The sequence below is a fragment of the Oncorhynchus gorbuscha genome, linkage group LG10, assembly GCF_021184085.1.
Source record: "Oncorhynchus gorbuscha isolate QuinsamMale2020 ecotype Even-year linkage group LG10, OgorEven_v1.0, whole genome shotgun sequence".
NCBI lineage: Eukaryota > Metazoa > Chordata > Actinopteri > Salmoniformes > Salmonidae > Oncorhynchus > Oncorhynchus gorbuscha.
This window is the reverse complement of record NC_060182.1, coordinates 89,965,766-89,986,475: the sequence shown is the minus strand read 5'-3', so window position 1 is coordinate 89,986,475 and position 20,710 is coordinate 89,965,766. Positions and strand designations below refer to the sequence as shown.

Here is a 20,710-nt window from a genome sequence, read left to right as displayed (position 1 = left end):
CGGCAGACTCACTAAACAGAGAACATCCTTGGTCGTCCCTACTGCCTCTGATCTGGCAGACTCACTAAACAGAGAACATCCCCGGTCGTCCCTACTGCCTCTGATCTGGCAGACTCACTAAACAGAGAACATCCCTGGTCGTCCCTACTGCCTCTGATCTGGCAGACTCACTAAACAGAGAACATCCCTGGTCGTCCCTACTGCCTCTGATCTGGCAGACTCACTAAACAGAGAACATCCCTGGTCGGCCCTACTGCCTCTGATCTGGCAGACTCACTAAACACAAATGCTTGGTTTGTAAATGATGTCTGAGTGTGGGAGTGTGCCCCTGGCTGCTTGTAAATGATGTCTGAGTATTGGAGTGTGCCCCTGGCTGTTTGTAAATGATGTCTGAGTGTTGGAGTGTGACCCTGGCTGTTTGTAAATGATGTCTGAGTGTTGGAGTGTGACCCTGGCTGTTTGTAAATGATGTCTGAGTGTTGGAGTGTGACCCTGGCAGTGTGTAAATGATTTCTGAGTGTTGGAGTGTGTCCCTGGCTGTTTGTAAATGATGTCTGAGTGTTGGAGTGTGACCCTCGCTGTTTGTAAATTATGTCTGAGTGTTGGAGTGTGCCCCTGGCTGTTTGTAAATGATGTCTGAGTGTTGGTGTCATGTTTTGTCATTGATTATCATGTCTTGTCCCTGTGCTTCCCCTTCTATTCGTTTCCCTCTGCTGGTCTTATTAGGTTCTTTCCCTCTTTCTATCCCTCTCTCTCCCCCTCCCTCTCTCACTCTCTCGCTCTCTCTTCTCTCTATCGTTCCGTTCCTGCTCCCAGCTGTTCCTATTCCCCTAATCAATCATTTAGTCTTCCCACACCTGTTCCCGATCCTTTTCCCTGATTAGAGTCCCTATTTCTCTCCTTGTTTTCCGTTCCTGCCCTGTCGGATCCTTGTCTATAATTCACCGTGCTGTGTCTATGTATTGCCCTGTCGTGTCGTGTTTCCCTCAGATGCTGCGTGGTGAGCAGGTGTCTGAGTCTGCTAGGTTCAAGTGCCTTCCCGAGGCAACCTGCAGTTCTTGATCAAGTCTCCAGTCTGTTCTCGTCTTTACGAGTAGTATTATGCCTTTTGTTTTGTAAAGTATCTTTACTGGATTAAAAACTCTGTTTTCGCCAAGTCGCTTTTGGGTCCTCATTCACCTGCATAACAGAAGGATCCGACCAAGGAATGGACCCAGCGACTACAGATGCTCGTAACACTGCCGTCGAGATCCAAGGAGCCATGCTCGGCAGACACGAGCAGGAATTGTCTGCTGCTCACGCCATGCCGTGGAGAACCTGGCCGCTCAGGTTTCCGACCTCTCTGGACAGTTCCAGAGTCTTCGTCTCGTGCCACCTGTTACTTCCTGGCCTGCCGAGCCTCCGGAACCTAGGGTTAATAACCCACCTTGCTACTCCGGGCAGCCCACGGAGTGCCGCTCCTTTCTCACCCAGTGTGATATTGTGTTCTCTCTTCAACCCAACACATACTCTAGCGAGAGAGCTCGGGTTGCTTACGTCATTTCACTCCTTACTGGCCGGGCTCGAGAGTGGGGCACAGCTATCTGGGAGGCAAGGGCTGATTGTTCTAACAATTACCAGAACTTTAAAGAGGAGATGATTCGGGTTTTTGACCGTTCAGTTTTTGGTGGGGAGGCTTCTAGGGCCCTGGCTTCCCTATGCCAAGGTGATCGATCCATAACGGATTACTCTATAGAGTTTCGCACTCTTGCTGCCTCTAGTGACTGGAACGAGCCGGCGCTGCTCGCTCGTTTTCTGGAGGGACTCCACGCAGTGGTCAAAGATGAGATTCTCTCTCGGGAGGTTCCTTCCAGTGTGGACTCTTTGATTGCTCTCGCCATCCGCATAGAACGACGAGTAGATCTTCGTCACCAAGCTCGTGGAGGAGAGCTCGCGTCAACGGTGTTTCCCTGCTCCGCATCGCAACCATCTCCTCCTCTGGCTCAGAGACTGAGCCCATGCAGCTGGGAGGTAATCTCGACCAAGGAGAGGGAACGGAGGATCACCAACCGCCTGTGCCTCTATTGCGGATTTGATGGACATTTTGTCAATTCATGTCCAGTAAAGGCCAGAGCTCATCAGTAAGCGGAGGGCTACTGGTGAGCGCTACTACTCAGGTCTCTTCATCTAGATCCTGTACTACTATGTCGGTCCATCTACGCTGGACCGGTTCGGTGCTACATGCAGTGCCTTGATTGACTCTGGGGCTGAGGGTTGTTTCATGGACGAAGCATGGGCTCGGAAACATAACATTCCTTTCAGACAGTTAGACAAGCCTACGCCCATGTTTGCCTTAGATGGTAGTCATCTTCCCAGTATCAGATTTGAGACACTACCTTTAACTCTCACAGTATCTGGTAACCACAGTGAGACTATTTCTTTTTTGATTTTTCGTTCACCTTTTACACCTGTTGTTTTGGGTCATCCCTGGCTAGTATGTCATAATCCTTCTATTAATTGGTCTAGTAATTCTATCCTATCCTGGAACGTTTCTTGTCATGTGAAGTGTTTAATGTCTGCCATCCCTCCCATTTCTTCTGTCCCCACTTCTCAGGAGGAACCTGGCGATTTGACAGGAGTGCCGGAGGAATATCATGATCTGCGCACGGTCTTCAGTCGGTCCCGAGCCAACTCCCTTCCTCCTCACCGGTCGTATGATTGTAGTATTGATCTCCTTCCGGGGACCACTCCTCCTCGGGGTAGACTATACTCTCTGTCGGCTCCCGAACGTAAGGCTCTCGAGGATTATTTATCTGTGTCTCTTGACGCCGGTACCATAGTGCCTTCTTCCTCTCCGGCCGGGGCGGGGTTCTTTTTTGTTAAGAAGAAGGACGGTACTCTGCGCCCCTGCGTGGATAATCGAGGGCTGAATGACATAACGGTTAAGAATCGTTATCCGCTTCCCCTTATGTCATCAGCCTTCGAGATTCTGCAGGGAGCCAGGTGCTTTACTAAGTTGGACCTTCGTAACGCTTACCATCTCGTGCGCATCAGAGAGGGGGACGAGTGGAAAACGGCGTTTAACACTCCGTTAGGCATTTTGAGTACCGGGTTCTGCCGTTTGGTCTCGCCAATGCGCCAGCTGTTTTTCAGGCATTAGTTAATGATGTTCTGAGAGACATGCTGAACATCTTTGTTTTTGTCTATCTTGACGATATCCTGATTTTTTCACCGTCACTCGAGATTCATGTTCAGCACGTTCGACGTGTTCTACAGCGCCTTTTAGAGAATTGTCTCTACGTAAAGGCTGAGAAGTGCTCTTTTCATGTCTCCTCCGTTACTTTTCTCGGTTCCGTTATTTCCGCTGAAGGCATTCAGATGGATTCCGCTAAGGTCCAAGCTGTCAGTGATTGGCCCGTTCCAAGGTCACGTGTCGAGTTGCAGCGCTTTAGGTTTCGCTAATTTCTATCGGCGTTTCATTCGTAATTTCGGTCAAGTTGCTGCCCCTCTCACAGCTCTTACTTCTGTCAAGACGTGTTTTAAGTGGTCCGGTTCCGCCCAGGGAGCTTTTGATCTTCTAAAAGAACGTTTTACGTCCGCTCCTATCCTCGTTACTCCTGACGTCACTAGACAATTCATTGTCGAGGTTGACGCTTCAGAGGTAGGCGTGGGAGCCATTCTATCCCAGCGCTTCCAGTCTGACGATAAGGTTCATCCTTGCGCTTATTTTTCTCATCGCCTGTCGCCATCTGAGCGCAACTATGATGTGGGTAACCGTGAACTGCTCGCCATCCGCTTAGCCCTAGGCGAATGGCGACAGTGGTTGGAGGGGGCGACCGTTCCTTTTGTCGTTTGGACAGACCATAAGAACCTTGAGTACATCCGTTCTGCCAAACGACTTAATGCCCGTCAAGCTCGTTGTGGCGTTGTTTTTCGCTCGTTTCGAGTTTGTGATTTCTTACCGTCCGGGTAGCAAAAACACCAAGCCTGATGCCTTATCCCGTCTGTTTAGTTCTTCTGTGGCTTCTACTGATCCCGAGGGGATTCTTCCTTATGGGCGTGTTGTCGGGTTAACAGTCTGGGAATTGAAAGACAGGTTAAGCAAGCACTCACGCACACTGCGTCGCCGCGCGCTTGTCCTAGTAACCTCCTTTTCGTTCCTGTTTCCACTCGTCTGGCTGTTCTTCAGTGGGCTCACTCTGCCAAGTTAGCTGGTCATCCCGGTGTTCGAGGCACTCTTGCGTCTATTCGCCAGCGCTTTTGGTGGCCGACTCAGGAGCGTGACACGCGCCGTTTCGTGGCTGCTTGTTCGGACTGCGCGCAGACTAAGTCGGGTAACTCTCCTCCTGCCGGTCATCTCAGACCGCTCCCCATTCCTTCTCGACCATGGTCTCACATCGCCCTAGACTTCATTACCGGTCTGCCTTTGTCTGCGGGGAAGACTGTGATTCTTACGGTTGTCGATAGGTTCTCTAAGGCGGCACATTTCATTCCCCTCGCTAAACTTGCTTCCGCTAAGGAGACGGCACAAATCATCATCGAGAATGTGTTCAGAATTCATGGCCTCCCGTTAGACGCCGTTTCAGACAGAGGCCCGCAATTCACGTCACAGTTTTGGAGGAGTTCTGTCGTTTGATTGGTGCGTCCGTCAGTCTCTCTTCCGGGTTTCATCCCCAGTCTAACGGTCAAGCAGAGAGGGCCAATCAGACGATTGGTCGCATACTACGCAGCCTTTCTTTCAGAAACCCTGCGTCTTGGGCAGAACAGCTCCCCTGGGCAGAATACGCTCACAACTCGCTTCCTTCGTCTGCTACCGGGTTATCTCCGTTTCAGAGTAGTCTGGGTTACCAGCCTCCTCTGTTCTCATCCCAGCTTGCCGAGTCCAGCGTTCCCTCCGCTCAAGCGTTTGTCCAACGTTGTGAGCGCACCTGGAGGAGGGTGAGGTCTGCACTTTGCCGTTACAGGGCACAGACTGTGAGAGCCGCCAATAAACGCAGGATTAAGAGTCCAAGGTATTGTTGCGGCCAGAGAGTGTGGCTTTCCACTCGCAACCTTCCTCTTACGACAGCTTCTCGTAAGTTGACTCCGCGGTTCATTGGTCCGTTCCGTGTCTCCCAGGTCGTCAATCCTGTCGCTGTGCGACTGCTTCTTCCGCGACATCTTCGTCGCGTCCATCCTGTCTTCCATGTCTCCTGTGTCAAGCCCTTTCTTCGCACCCCCGTTCGTCTTCCCTCCCCCCTCCCGTCCTTGTCGAGCGCACCTATTTACAAGGTACGTAAGATCATGGACATGCGTTCTCGGGGACGGGGTCACCAATACTTAGTGGATTGGGAGGGTTACGGTCCTGAGGAGAGGAGTTGGGTTCCGTCTCGGGACGTGCTGGACCGTTAAACGTGATGATTTCCTCCGTTGCCGCCAGGGTTCCTCCTCGAGTGCGCCAGGAGGCGCTCGGTGAGTGGGGGTACTGTCATGTTTTGTCATTGATTATCATGTCTTGTCCCTGTGCTTCCCCTTCTATTCGTTTCCCTCTGCTGGTCTTATTAGGTTCTTTCCCTCTTTCTATCCCTCTCTCTCCCCTCCCTCTCTCACTCTCTCGCTCTCTCTTCTCTCTATCGTTCCGTTCCTGCTCCCAGCTGTTCCTATTCCCCTAATCAATCATTTAGTCTTCCCACACCTGTTCCCGATCCTTTTCCCTGATTAGAGTCCCTATTTCTCTCCTTGTTTTCCGTTCCTGCCCTGTCGGATCCTTGTCTATAATTCACCGTGCTGTGTCTATGTATTGCCCTGTCGTGTCGTGTTTCCCTCAGATGCTGCGTGGTGAGCAGGTGTCTGAGTCTGCTAGGTTCAAGTGCCTTCCCGAGGCAACCTGCAGTTCTTGATCAAGTCTCCAGTCTGTTCTCGTCTTTACGAGTAGTATTATGCCTTTTGTTTTGTAAAGTATCTTTACTGGATTAAAAACTCTGTTTTCGCCAAGTCGCTTTTGGGTCCTCATTCACCTGCATAACAGTTGGAGTGTGACCCTGGCTGTTTGTAAATTATGTCTGAGTGTTGGAGTGTGCCCCTGGCTATTTGTAAATGATGTCTGAGTGTTGGAGTGTGCCCCTGGCTATTTGTAAATGATGTCTGAGTGTTGGAGTGTGACCCTGGCTATTTGTAAATTATGTCTGAGTGTTGGAGTGTGCCCCTTCCTATCCGTAAATAAATAACAACAAGAAGATGGTGCCGTCTGGTTGATAATGTCTGGTTAATATAAGGTAGTTGAACTGATTTATACTTTTACTTTTGCTGCTATACATTTTAGCATTTCCATTTACTTTTACTTAAGTATATTTAAAAACAAATACTTTTAGACTTTTACTCAAGTAGAATTTTACTGGGTGACTTTCACTTTTACTTGAGTCATTTTCTATTAAGGTATCTTTACTTTTACACAAGTATGACAATTGAGTTCTTTTTCCACCACTGGTAGTGAGAGGGACATGAAAAAATAGAAGTTACAGCTGACATAATTTTTTTGTCTCTTAAACAATAGAGTAATAGCACAAATCTTTTGTAATATTCTTAGTTTTTTTGGTAACCATCGGGATAATAATATGTTATTCTAACACAGGAGACGAATAAATGTATTAACTATCTAATAAAAGGCATGTTGTACCAATTTGATTCATCAGTTGAAAAATACTGAACAGAAATCACAGACTGTGGCTTTAATGCGAGGCCATGACGTCAGAAGCAGTCTCCAAGGGATAACGGAGCAGAGCACAGGGGTACCCTACCTTGGAACGGACGAGTCAATACTGCTGCATGGGATTCATCGCAACATTGCAGATCAAGAGTCTTCATCTCCGTGATGAGACAATACACCACGGCCCGGGCCATGGCCAGTCGGGGAGGCTCGTGCTTGTCCTGCTGCCATGTTTGCGTTTTCGCATTTACTGCATTTCTCATTATGGCTGAGCGGACTGCGCGTAAGTATCACTGCCTAAACACACACGCACATCCCTCCAGTGCTGAAGATAGGCCTGTATTCTCTCACCACACCTAGGCTACGATCATAACAGTACAGTGTCATACCAGGGAGGGTTGCATGACGGTTTCATTGATATTTCCCAAAGTCTTTTATTTTTAATCTGCATTTTCAGATGCATTACAATCTTTATAGGTGCGTGTATTGCTTGTGTCGATGTAGGTGTTAAGGTGTTGTCAAAACTTGCAACAAAAAGTGGCGCATTTCTGTCATATTCGAGCGCCTTTTTCTGTATGCCATAAATGGATAGGGGAATGGGCGGACCCTACTCTCCCCAACTGGTCGGGCTGCTCCGGCAGATGGTTAATATTACTGGGACAGGGAGAGGGGGGGAGTGGAGTGGAGAGGAGAGGAAAGGGAGAGGCGGACATAGAGCACCGCATCGTTCAGGAAGTGGTTCTGTAGAGACAGGAGGCGCGTGCATTTTGTAGCCTATTAGAGATAAGGGACAGCAGCAGCATCACCCAGGCCCTACCCTGTCCTCAGCCTATAGTCATGATAGAGGTCACACACACACACACACACACACACACACACACACACACACACACACACACACACACACACACACACACACACACACACACACACACACACACACACACACACACACACACACACACACACACACAGATGTTGAAACTGCCCTCACTGTTCTACTGCTTATCACACTTGCCGTTTGGGAAAATACATTACACATTCGTTAGATAATTACATATTGATTACGTTTTAATTAGCCTTCTCTGTGTCTTGGGTGTTATGGACAATTTAATATAATATATAAATAATTTGGTACCAGGTGTGTCCAGTTTGGTACCAGGTGTGTCCAGTTTGGTACCAGGTGTGTCCAGTTTGGTACCAGGTGTGTCCAGTTTGGTACCAGGTGTGTCCAGTTTGGTACCAGGTGTGTCCTGTTTGGTACCAGGTGTGTCCAGTTTGGTACCAGGTGTGTCCAGTTTGGTACCAGGTGTGTCCAGTTTGGTACCAGGTGTGTCCTGTTTGGTACCAGGTATGTCCTGTTTGGTACCAGGTGTGTCCAGTTTGGTACCAGGTATGTCCTGTTTGGTACCAGGTGTGTCCAGTTTGGTACCAGGTGTGTCCAGTTTGGTACCAGGTGTGTCCAGTTTGGTACCAGGTGTGTCCTGTTTGGTACCAGGTATGTCCAGTTTGGTACCAGGTGTGTCCAGTTTGGTATCAGGTGTGTCCAGTTTGGTACCAGGTGTGTCCAGTTTGGTACCAGGTGTGTCCAGTTTGGTACCATGTGTGTCCAGTTTGGTACCAGGTGTGTCCAGTTTGGTACCAGGTATGTCCTGTTTGGTACCAGGTGTGTCCTGTTTGGTACCAGGTATGTCCTGTTTGGTACCAGGTGTGTCCTGTTTGGTACCAGGTGTGTCCAGTGTTTTATGTTGACCTAAGTACCAACCATCATTGTCACATTATGTAAAGACCAGCTTCCAGTACACTAGAAAATACAGTATGTGTATCTGTGTGTAGATGTCCTGTATCATCTCCAATGATCTACCTGTGTGTGTGTTTGTCCACAGTGATCTACTGTTTTGTGTACTACCTGTGGGTGGGGCATAACTACTGCTACGCCCACTGGGCGGGGCTTACGGCCTTGTTCCTCCTCCCTGGGTGGGGCCCCCAGTTGCTCAGTTGGCTGTGGTACCAGGCGGATGGACGAATACGTAGCAAAGACCTCAAATGGACTCACATCCTGCACCTGGGCATCTTTAGAAGGTAACGTACCCGCGTTGGTACCCTCTTTGGCGGGGTTAGAGGTCAACGCTGAAACGAGAACACTGTGTTGTTGTGTTCCAGGTTATGGGAGACTATGACGTCCGCTAGAGAGGATCAGTGCAGTGAGATAATGCAGCAGGCTGACGTTTCAGCTCTCCGCCTGTTGGAGGCGCTGGTGGTCACTCTGCCACAGACCGTACTGCAGACCTACGTCCTCATCTGTACAGATGTAGGACTATCTTCACCAGGTATGTGTCTCTGTGTGTTTGTGTTGTTTTTCTTTTAGGTGGTAGATCAGCATTAATATCACAGATAGATTGTAGCCTCCATCAATGTACAGTTGAAGTCAGAAGTTTACATACACTTAGGTTGGAGTCATTAAAACTCCTTTTTCAACCACTCCACTAATTTCTTGTTAACAAACTATAGTTTTGGCAAGTCGGCTATAGGACATCTACTTTGTGCATGACACAAGTAATTTTCCCAACAATTGCTTACAGACAGATTATTTCACTTCATTATTTCAATTCTAGTGGGTCAGAAGTTTACATACACTAAGTTGACTGTGCCTTTAAACAGTTTGTAAAATTCCAGAAAATTATGTCATGGCTTTAGAAGCTTCTGATAGGCTAATTGACATAATTTGAGTCAATTGGAGGTGTACCTGTGGATGTATTTCAAGGCCTACCTTCCAACTCAGTGCCTCTTTGCTTGACATCATGTGAAAATCAAAAGAAATCAGCCAAGACCTTAGAAAATCATTTTTAGACCTCCACAAGTCTGGTTCATCCTTGGGAACAATTTCCAGATGCCTGAAGGTACCACGTTCACCTGTACAAACAATAGTACGCAAGTATAAACACCATGGGACCACGCAGCCATCATACCGCTCAGGAAGGAGACGCGTTCTGTCTCCTAGAGATGAACGCACTTTGGTGTGAAAAGTGCAAATCAATCCCAGACAACAGCAAAGGACCTTGTGAAGATGCTGGAGGAAACAGGTACAAAAGTATTACATCCACAGTAAAAACAAGTCCTATATCGACATAACCTGAAAGGCCACTCAGCAAGGAAGAAGCCACTGATCTAAAACCGCCATAAAAAAGCCAGACTATGGTTTGCAACTGCACATGGGGACAAAGATCGTACTTTTTGGAGAAATGTCCTCTGGTCTAATGATTCAAAAATAGAACTGTTTGGCCATAATGACCAACGTTATGTTTGGAGGAAAAAGAGGGAGGTTTGCAAGCCGAAGAACACCATCCCAACCGTGACGCAGAGGGGTGGCAGCATCATGTTGTGGGGGTGCTTTGCTGCAGGGGGGACTGGTGCACTTCACAAAATAGATGGCATCATGAGGACGGAAAATTACGTGGACATATTGAAGCAACATCTCAAGACGTCAGTCAGGAAGTTAAAGCTTGGTTGTAAAATGGTTTTTCCAAAATGGACAATGACTCCAAGCATACTTCCAAAGTTGTGGCAAAAATGGCTTAAGGACAACAAAGTCAAGGTATTGGAGTGGCCATCACAAAGCCCTGACCTCAATCCTTTACAAAATTTGTGTGCAGAACTGAAAAAGCGTGTGCGAGCAAGAAGGCCTACAAACCTGACTCAGTTACACCATCTCTGTCAGGAGGAATGGGCCAAAATTCACCCAACTTATTGTGGAAGGCTACCCGAAGTGTTTGATCCAAGTTAAACAATTTAAAGGCAATGCAACCGAATACTAATTGAGTGTATGTAAACTTCTGACCCACTGGGAATGTGATGAAAGAAGTAAAAGTTTAAATAAATAATTCTCTCTACTATTTTTCTGACATTTCACATTCTTAAAATAAAGTGGTGATCCTAACTGACCTAAGACAGGGAATTTGTACTAGGATTAAATGTCAGTAATTGTGAAAAACTGAGTTTAAAAGTATTTGGCTAAGGTGTATGTAAACTTCCGACTTCAACTATAGGTACCCAGCTTCAGCGAGTTTTACGATTTGTTGCGTCATTTCTAATCACCCATATATTTTTTTTCTAAATATAAATATACAGTGCCTTTGGAAAGTATTCAGACGCCTTGACTTTTTCCACATTTTGTTACGTTACAGACTTATTCTAAAATGGATTAAATAAAATATGTTCCTCATCAATTTACACACAATACCCCATAATAACAAAGATAAAATCGTATTTTAGAAATTTTTGCTAATTTATTAAAAGTAAAAAACTGAAATATAACATTTACATTACTATTCAGACCCTTTACTCAGTATTTTGTTGAAGCACCTTTGGCAGCTATTGCAGCCTCAAGTCTTCTTGGGTGTGACGCTACAAGCTTGGCACACCTGTATTTGTGGAGTTTCTCCCATTCTTTATCAGGAAGATCCTCTCAAGCTCTGTCAGGTTGGATGGGGAGCGTCGCTGCACAGCTATTTTCAGGTCTCTCCAGAGATATTCAATCAGGTTTAAGTGGCTGAGCCACTCAAGGACATTCAGAGACTTTTCCCGAAGTCACTCCTGCGTTGTCTTGGCTGTGTGCTTAGGGTTGTTGTCCTGTTGGAAGGTGAACCTTCATCCCAGTCTGAGGCTCTGAGAGCTCTAGAGCAGGTTTTCATCAAGGATCTCTCTGTACTTTGCTCCGTTCATCTTTGCCTCGATTCTGACTGGTCTCCCAGTCCCTGCCGCTGAAAAACATCCCTAGACCCTGCCGCTGAAAAACATCCCCACAGCATGATTCTGCCACCACCATGCTTCACCATAGGGATGGTGCCAGGTTTCCTTCAGACCTGACGCTTGGCATTCAGGCAAAAGAGTTCAATCTTGGATTCATCAGACCAGAGAATCTTGTTTCTCATGGTCTGAAAGTCTTTAGGTGCCGTTTGGCAAACTCCAAGCAGGCTGATGTGCCTTTTACTGAGGAGTGGCTTCTGTCTGGCCACTCTACCCGTAAAGGCCTGATTGGTGGAGTGTTGCAGAGATGGTTGTCCTTCTGGAATGTTCTCCCTTCTCTATAGAGGAACTCTAGAGCTCTGTCAGTGACCATCGGGTTCTTGGTCACCTCCCTGACCAAGGCTCTTCTCCCCCCGATTGCTCAGTTTGGCCGGGCGTCCAGCTCTAGGAAGAGTCTTGGTGGTTCCAAGCTTCTTCCATTTAAGAATGATGGAGGCCACAGTCTTTTGGGGGACCTTCAATGCTGAAAAAAATGTTGGTACCCTGCCCCAGATCTGTGCCTCGACACAATCCTGTCAAGGCGCTCTACCCACAAAACACCAGTCTCAACATCAACAGTGAAGAGGTGACACTGGGACGCTGGCCTTCTGGACAAAGTTCCTCTGTCCAGTGTCTGTTTTTTTGCCCATCTTAATCTTTTATTTTTATTGGCCAGTCTGAGATATGGCTTTCTCTTTGCAATTCTGCCTTGAAGGCCAGCATCCCGGAGTTGCCTCTTCACTGTTTACGTTGACTGGGGTTTTGCGGGTACTATTTAATGAAGCTGCCAGTTGAGGACTTGTGAGGTGTCTGTTTCTCAAACTAGACACTCTAATGCACCCTCTTGCTCAGTTGTGCACCGGGGCCTCCGAATCCTCTTTATCCTGGTTTGTGCCAGTTCTGTGAAGGGAGTAGTACACAGCGTTATACAAGATCTTCAGGTTCTTGGCAATTTCTCGTATGGAATAGCCTTAATTTCTCAGAACAAGAATAGACTCATGAGTTTCAGAAGAAAGGTCTTTGATTCTGGCCATTGTGAGCCTGTAATCAAACCCACAAATGCTGATGCTCCAGATACCCAACTAGTCTAAAGAAGGACAGTTTTATTGCTTCTTTAAATAGAACAACAGTTTTCAGCTGTGCTAACATAATTTCAAACAGGTTTTCTAATGATCAATTATCCTTTTAAAATTAGAAACTTGGATTAGCTAACACAACATGCCATTGGAACATAGGAGTGATGGTTGCTGATAATGGGCCTCTGTACGCATATATATGTAGATATTCCATAAAAGATCTGCCATTTCCAGCTACAATAGTCATTTACCACATTAACAATCTTTACCCTGTATTTCTGATCAATTTGATGTTATTTTAATGTACAAAAAATGTGTTTTTCTTTCAAAAACAAGGACATTTCTAAGTGACCCCAAACTTTTGAACGGTAGTGTACATTCTAAGTATAACTTAGTTGCCTTTTGTTTGTTTTTAACCCTTCAGCTACCACCATCCCTTCCATCTATCTATCTCTGAAGACCATCCTCTGTGTTTGATACAATCTCCTTACAGAGTATTCATGTTCTCGTTCTCTCTCTCTCTCTCCCCCTCCCTCCCTCCCTCCCTCCCTCCCTCCCTCCCTCCCTCCCTCCCTCCCTCCCTCCCTCCCCCTCCCTCCCTCCCCCTCCCTCCCTCTCCTCTCTCCAGTCTCAGTATGTTTTGTGTTGTGTCTGCTGTCCCTGGCCTGGGCCTTGGTCTTGTATGCCAGAGCCTGTTCCCTCATCAGACCTGGACATCTCCCCATGTCCCCTGCTGCTATCACCTGTAGACTGCTCTGGAGGGTAGGAGGGTTGCCTGGGCTGGGTGTACTGGGTGTCAGGGCTGGGTGCGTCGGCTGGGCTGGGTGTGTGGGCTGGGCTGGGTGTGTCGGTTGGGCTGGGTGTGTGGGCTGGGCTGGGTGTGTCGTTTGGGCTGGGTGTGTGGGCTGGGCTGGGCTGGGTGTGTCGGTTGGGCTGGGTGTGTGGGCTGGGCTGAGTGTGTCGGTTGGGCTGGGCTGGGTGTGTCGGTTGGGCTGGGTGTGTGGGCTGGGCTGGGCTGGGTGTGTCGGTTGGGCTGGGTGTGTGGGCTGGGCTGGGTGTGTCGGTTGGGCTGGGTGTGTCGGTTGGGCTGGGTGTGTCGGTTGGGCTGGGTGTGTCGATTGGGCTGGGTGTGTCGATTGGGCTGGACTGGGTGTGTCGGCTGGGCTAGGTGTGTCGGTTGGGCTGGGTGTGTGGGCTGGGCTGGGTGTGTCGGTTGGGCTGGGTGTGTCGATTGGGCTGGGCTGGGTGTGTCGGTTGGGCTGGGTGTGTCGATTGGGCTGGGGGTGTCGATTGGGCTGGGTGTGTCGGTTGGGCTGGGTGTGTCGATTGGGCTGGGCTGAGTGTGTCGGCTGGGCTAGGTGTGTCGGTTGGGCTGGGCTGGGTGTGTCGGCTGGGCTGGGTGTGTCGATTGGGCTGGACTGGGTGTGTCGGCTGGGCTAGGTGTGTCGGTTGGGCTGGGTGTGTGGGCTGGGCTGGGTGTGTCGGTTGGGCTGGGTGTGTCGATTGGGCTGGGCTGAGTGTGTCGGTTGGGCTGGGTGTGTCGATTGGGCTGGGGGTGTCGATTGGGCTGGGTGTGTCGGTTGGGCTGGGTGTGTCGATTGGGCTGGGCTGAGTGTGTCGGCTGGGCTGGGTGTGTGGGCTGGGTGCGTGGGCTGGGCTGGGTGTGTGGGCTGGGCTGGGTGTGTCGGCTGGGCTGGGTGTGTGGACTGGGCGTGTGGGCTGGGAGCGTGGGCTGGGCGTGTGGGCTGGGTGTGTTGGCTGGGCTGGGCTGGGTGTGTCGGCTGGGCTGGGTGTGTGGGCTGGGCTGGGCTGGGTGTGTGGGCTGGTCGTGTGTGTGTGTGTGTGTGTGTGATAGTAACATACTTATTGTATTGTGTTTAGGTCAGCATGTTGGGTGCACGTCTCGCCACCCTCGCACTCTTTACACGCCTGTTCCGTCAGTGGGTTCTTGGAGTTATTGGTGAGTGTGTACAGAATATGTGTATGTGTGTGAAAGTCTTTTATTGTGTGTGTGTGTGTGTGTGTGTGTGTGTGTGTGTGTGTGTGTGTGTGTGTGTGTGTGTGTGTGTGTGTGTGTGTGTGTGTGTGTGTGTGTGTGTGTGTGTGTGTGTGTGTGTGTGTGTGTGTGTGTGTGTGTGTGTGTGTGTGTGTGTGTGTGTGTGTGTGTGAGCATTCAGTGATGTTTGTCCTGCACCCGTGTGTCTCAGGTCTTCACTGGTTGGGTGCTACGTTCTGGTTGGTGTCTCAGCAGAGTGACATCATCAAAACGCCGCTGCGCTGGCACCTGTTCAACCTGGTGCTGGGAGCTATTCACATCTTCCTCTTCCTCAACGTCAAGGACGGAGCCTCCCGATGCCGCATGGCCGGATTCTACCTGGTGGGTCTCTCTCTCTCTCTCTCTGTGTGTGTGTGTGTGTGTGTGTGTGTGTGTGTGTGTGTGTGTGTGTGTGTGTGTGTGTGTGTGTGTGTGTGTGTGTGTGTGTGTGTGTGTGTGTGTGTGTGTGTGTGTGTGTGTGTGTGTGTGTGTGTGTGTGTGTGTGTAACTCTCTGCTCTCTCCTGCAGGCCATGTTTATCGAGAACGCTCTTCTTCTGCTGGCAGGTTCCGACTTCTTCAGTGCTGCATCATGGGATACCATGGGTATCCCAACCGCTGTGTTCTGTAGTTTCCTCATTGGTGAGACACACACACACACACACACACACACACACACACACACACACACACACACACACACACACACACACACACACACACACACACACACACACACACACACACACACACACACACACACACACACACACACACACACACATACATACATACATACATACATACATACATACATACATACATACATACATACATACATACATACATACGTACATACATACGTACACACACACATTTGTTTCTATCTTAGTAGGGACTTAAAATTAATTTCCATTCAAAATCCTATTACCCTAAAGCTAACTCCTAACCCCTTACTCTTACCATAGCCCTAATTCTAACCCTCAACCTAATTCTAATCCTAATTCTAACCCTAAACGCAATTATAATCCTAATTCTAACCCTAAACCTAACACCTAATCTTAAAATACCCTTTGTCCTCATGGAGAAATGGGGAATGTACCCACGAGGGGGAATTTTCCTTGTTTTACTGTCCTTGCAGGGACTTTGGGGGATTGTAGGTCCCCACAAGGATAGAAGAACCCACCCAGACACACTCACCTGTCTCCTCTGTGTCCCCACAGGTGTGATAGCTCTAGTGCTGTACTACCGGTTCCTCCACCCCAAGTCCTTTGAGATTTTCCAGAGCATACGTAACCATGGAATGGGCGGTGCTTGTGCAGACCGGGGCTCTTCTCTCTCATTGGATGAGAAGAACCATCGCCACGGTCAACTTGTTGGGGGCGGTACTTTGTTGGACCTCCCTGGCCAATGGCAGGGCTGGAAGCACCACCACTGGCTGCTCATTCGCCTAGCCCTGAAGACGGGGGATGTGGCTAGAATAAGCTACGCTTATGGCGATGGCGGATTGGCCGGGCTGCTGGGACTGCGGGAAATGGCTCTGCCAAGGTCCCCGGACATTCCGCAACCTTCTCCCATTGTTCCACAACCTTCTCCCATTGTTCCACAACCTACTCCCAACGTTCCACAACCTACTCCCAACGTTCCACAACCTTCTCCCAACGTTCCCCAGGTCAAAGAGGTGGAGGAGGTGAGATGAGCACCCAATTCCATTTCTTCCCAGTTTCCCTGAAGTGTACACTTCACATGTTGTTGTTGTTGTTTTTGGCTGCCTGTGCCATGTTTGGAGGATCAGTACTCCTATATTTTCCAATTAAATCTTCACTCTGAATGTTCTATGTGGTTGAATGTTCTATGTGGTTGAATGTTGTCTGTGGTTGAATGTTCTATGTGGTTGAATGTTCTATGTGGTTGAATGTTGTCTGTGGTTGAATGTTGTCTGTGGTTGAATGTTGTCTGTGGTTGAATGTTCTATGTGGTTGAATGTTGTCTGTCTTTAAACAGAGCACTTCTGCGAGCAGGCGTCAATTTGAGGCTTGATTTACTGTTCTCTACTATAGTTGAATCTTATCCTCTATGTTTGACTCCTGGGACCCGTTAGTTTTCACAATAATGTCTGTCTTCCTTCCCCTCAGGTGATAAAGGCAGCCCCAGCAAGAGACATCATCAGTGAGGTGAGACAGGCGGTGAGACATGAGGTGAGACCGGTGCTGTCCTCTCCCTCTCCCATCCAGGAGGTCAAGCTGCCTCTGGTGGAGGTCCTAGTTGAGGAGGTCAGAGCCTGCCACCACTCAGAGCCTGCCACCCAGCAGGATGACTCCAGCCCCCCTCCCTCCGATGATCGAGACGACGAAGATTTCCAGAGCGCCGCCTATGGCTCCCCCACACCCTCGTCCCCCAGGCACCCAGACTACCGACACATCGACAGCAACGTGGTCACCTCCAGCACCCAAGGGTCACCTTCCGTGGGGTCACTCGATGTCACACGTGGTTCGTCTCCAGAGAAAAGGTCACCGTCCCTGCTGGTGGGCATGGGAAGCCCCCAGCGGAACTTTAATCCTGCGGAGTCCGGCACCACCTTGTATTTCAGCGCTGACGCAGTCTCCCCGTCCAGCGGCAGCTACCTGGGCTGGGGCTCTGAGCTGTCACCCATCTCCAGCTACCGGAGCCCCTACCGCATCAGGGAGCCCATCTTCACCTCTACACCCAGACAGGAGCCTCGTGCTGGGCCAGAGGAACCAGGCCCTGACCCCTCTACTACCACCACCACCACCGCCATCACCACCCATGCTAGAAAACAACTGGTCCAATTTGTAGACCATAGAGATAAATTGATCTAGAAGGGCCAATGGGTGGAGCGAAATGATCAGACCTGGTCAAATACTCTCAAATACATGTTGACGTGTGTTTGATTTAGCTCGACCAATGTGCAGCTGGGTGGCGGAGTTTACACTTTTGGGATTATTTCATTAGTTCCATTGTACCACTGTTCCATTCCAAGCTAAATCAAGCGAGTGTAAAGTATTTGAAAGTATTTTACATTTAAACAATAAGGCCCGAAGGGGGTGTGGTATATGGCCAATATACCACAGCTAAGGGTTGTTCTTATGCACGACGCAAAGCGGAGTGCCTGGATACAGCCCTTAGCCGTGGTATATTGGCCATATACCACAAATCCCCAGAGGTTCCTTATTGCCATTACAAACTGGTTACAAACATAATTAGAGCAGTAAAATTAAGCGTTTTGTCACACCAGAAGTATACGGTCTGATATACCACGTCTGTCAGTCAATCAGCAATCAGGGCTCGAACCACCCAGTTTATCATATTGTATTTGACCCAGATGTAGAGGTTATATAGAACACAATATAAAGAGAGTATTTTAGAAGATACATGACATTAGCCTGGGTGTCAGGCTGGTTCTGCTTTCAACAGTGCTATTACAACTTTGTTATCATGCGAGACAACTGCTTTATTACTAGCCAAGGGCTTGTTGAAGAATTCAGAACCAGCCTGGCCCCCAGGCTAGCCAGATGTGTTTCACACTAAATAACTATAGCATGTCTTGAGAATCCAGTATTATCAGCCAGTATGAGGATGTGAATCCACATGTAACTGATACACACAGACACACTAACATAAGAGATGGAAGTAGTCTTTAATGGAAGTAACAGTGGGATATCCTTTTGCTCTTAGGCCCTGATTCAATCACAGATCAAATCAATTGCATTGTGACTTCATTCAGAATGTTTACGCTGTATTCTAATGACATATGAAGTTTCATGTCCACGTTCAATGATAATATCTGTGAAAATAATAACTTGTAAGTCTGTGTCGGTTTTAACACGGTTTACACCTGTGATAGTGTCAGCATTCTGAGTGAACCCTCAGTGTGGTTTACCTTGATATGTGATTGATTAAATCAGGGCTGTCTTAAAGAGTCATGATATTAAATTGTGATTATTAAGGATTGACAGAGAAGAGAGTTTATATATTTGTCTTTTTTTTCTTGTATATATATGATATAATTTGAGACAGTTCGCACTTCTGCGCAAATATGATTTATTGTGATATGATTGGTTAACCGAAGGTTAGTCAAGAGAGGCTCTGATCACACGTTAAGGTTTAGTATACTTTTATAGGCTTAGTGTATATACAATATTTATTATTTTATCCAAATGTGATATTTAATCTGAAGGTACCCTAGCAATATAAGGTAATATAAGTTAATCATTTTTATTATGTGAAATTTAAACGAATATTCATACTCTTATTTACGATTAGTTTACAACTAGTCCCGACATGTCAAGCAGACAATTCAATCTGCTAGGTACTAGCATTACAATATACAGTATATATGAGATTATTCAATTGTGTTCAATTCATTTCGGTCAGTATACAGTAAGTACTGTTTCCAAGTGTTGAATGCATTTGATATGGTAAAGATCTTTATGAACCATTTGTAGGGAGGAATGACTTCTACTTCCTGCGAGACAGGAAGAAGATCCAACTAATCTGATCTATTGAAGTAGCACCAGAGCAGACTGTATCTATCAGTGTGGAAGTGTCTGAAACAAGCTGCTAGTAATGTTGATGAGCTTCCAGATCCTTTAACCCTACATCCTGGTCCAATTTCTTTCCCTAGCCCATTCCCTTAGTCCCTAGGGGCTTAGTTCATAGAAGGGTCTAGGGAGAGAAGTAGTGACAGGCCTATCTAGGGGTTATAGGTCACATGCTGCTATTGATGTTTGGAGGTCAGTGTTATCAGATTTATTTGTTAATTATTTTACAGTTTATTTTGTTTGATTGTGTTTTATAGTGAGTTCATAACTAACCTTATCCACAGGCTCAAGAGAGACAGCTGTCTGGGGACCAGATTAGTTCTGAACTATTGTTTTATGCTGTTGCTATAAAGGGAATGTGTTTAGCTAGTTGGAACTGAGGAAACGGTAACATTGCACGTACATCCTTATTTTTATACAGCCTGACACGGTGTACAGTAACTAATGATAGATGTGAATAAATAAAGCACTCACACACATTACATTAACTAGCTTTTAGAATGTATGTCTGTGCAAAGTTAATATGGTAGCTAATATAACCTACTAATATCAGTATGGACTCTATAATGTATCTTAGTGCACTAACCGGCTTTTAGAACGCTATCTCAAAGCCTTGGCTTGATAATCAAACCGATCAGTTGATGATAAGCTCTTGCCTTGTACAAACGACAGCATCAGCTGGCTGCCGGGTCTCATTGCCTTACCTGTATGTAATGTTCATCACAATAAATGGAATGGAGGGGCTTCTATTTTCAGTTTCTTGCTTTTTTATTCTTAGAATTTTTATTTTGGTTACATTTACTGCATGTAATGTGTACGGTAGTGTGATTAATTGTGTTTCGACTAGGTTTTATATCTGTACTTGACAATATGCATTAACAAAAATGTTGTTGTTTTTATTATGATTGTTACATCGGGCAAATGTGATGCATCTGATTTTGGCTATAATTTATTCTAATAATACTAGCGGTGGTTAATAACTGTTTTAGTACACCTGAATAAACACTATCATTACCACTATGAAGAGTGCTGCTACTGTTGTTCTAATCTAATCAGTAAAGAAATGAAAGAGACAATCTTGATTTTTTTTTTACCTCCCCGGGGTAAATGCCTAGGCTTTAGGCTCAGCAGACTAACATAGTTGTGTGCTATGAAGATGACACCGGTTTAAACCCAGTCAGTCACACATTTTATTCTGTTACTTCAGCTGTATACAGAACAGAAAGAAGACGGATCATGCTTCGTTAGTTACACTAGTTCCGATTTGGTCGATGGTTTTTGATAAACGCATGCGTCATCGTGTCCTCGGCTACTCTATATAATGACATCGCTTGTTTTGCAGTCACGAGTTGTTCTTGAAATGCGTTTTTTTTTTTGGTGTGCTGATGATCCTTGAAACGTGTAATTGCCTAATGTGTGTTAGCAAATGCAAATTCTATAGGCCTACATTTCTCCTCCACACGCATCAAGGGGCCTGCTCAGGACAGTGTGTCATAAGTTTAGGTAGAATTTCAGTTTGAAATTGTGCACATTTTTTTTTATCTCACCTGAATAAACCCCCCTACAATCATCCTTGTTGTTATCATAAAT

The 20,710-nt window shown here is 47.1% G+C and overlaps 1 protein-coding gene across 1 annotated transcript; it reads left to right on the top strand.

Annotated features, from left to right (window-relative positions):
• Nucleotides 1-6,733: 6,733 nt before the first annotated feature.
• On the top strand, nucleotides 6,734-19,869 carry LOC124046720 (XK-related protein 5-like). The gene is made up of 9 exons (XM_046367431.1): nucleotides 6,734-6,947; nucleotides 8,551-8,746; nucleotides 8,828-8,994; nucleotides 13,154-13,287; nucleotides 14,407-14,485; nucleotides 14,733-14,902; nucleotides 15,089-15,200; nucleotides 15,782-16,248; nucleotides 16,694-19,869. Exons 1-9 carry the CDS (start codon nucleotides 6,830-6,832, stop codon nucleotides 17,396-17,398), a joined length of 2,148 nt encoding a protein of 715 aa, XP_046223387.1. The 5' UTR covers nucleotides 6,734-6,829; the 3' UTR covers nucleotides 17,399-19,869.
• Nucleotides 19,870-20,710: the final 841 nt, after the last annotated feature.

Coding starts and splice junctions, on each gene's coding strand:
- LOC124046720 (XM_046367431.1), top strand. CDS start 6,830: ATGAGACAATACACCACGGCCCGGGCCATGGCCAGTCGGGGAGGCTCG. Junction 8,747..8,827: donor CACCTGGGCATCTTTAGAAG/GTAACGTACCCG, acceptor GTTGTGTTCCAG/GTTATGGGAGACTATGACGT. Junction 16,249..16,693: donor AGGTCAAAGAGGTGGAGGAG/GTGAGATGAGCA, acceptor CCTTCCCCTCAG/GTGATAAAGGCAGCCCCAGC.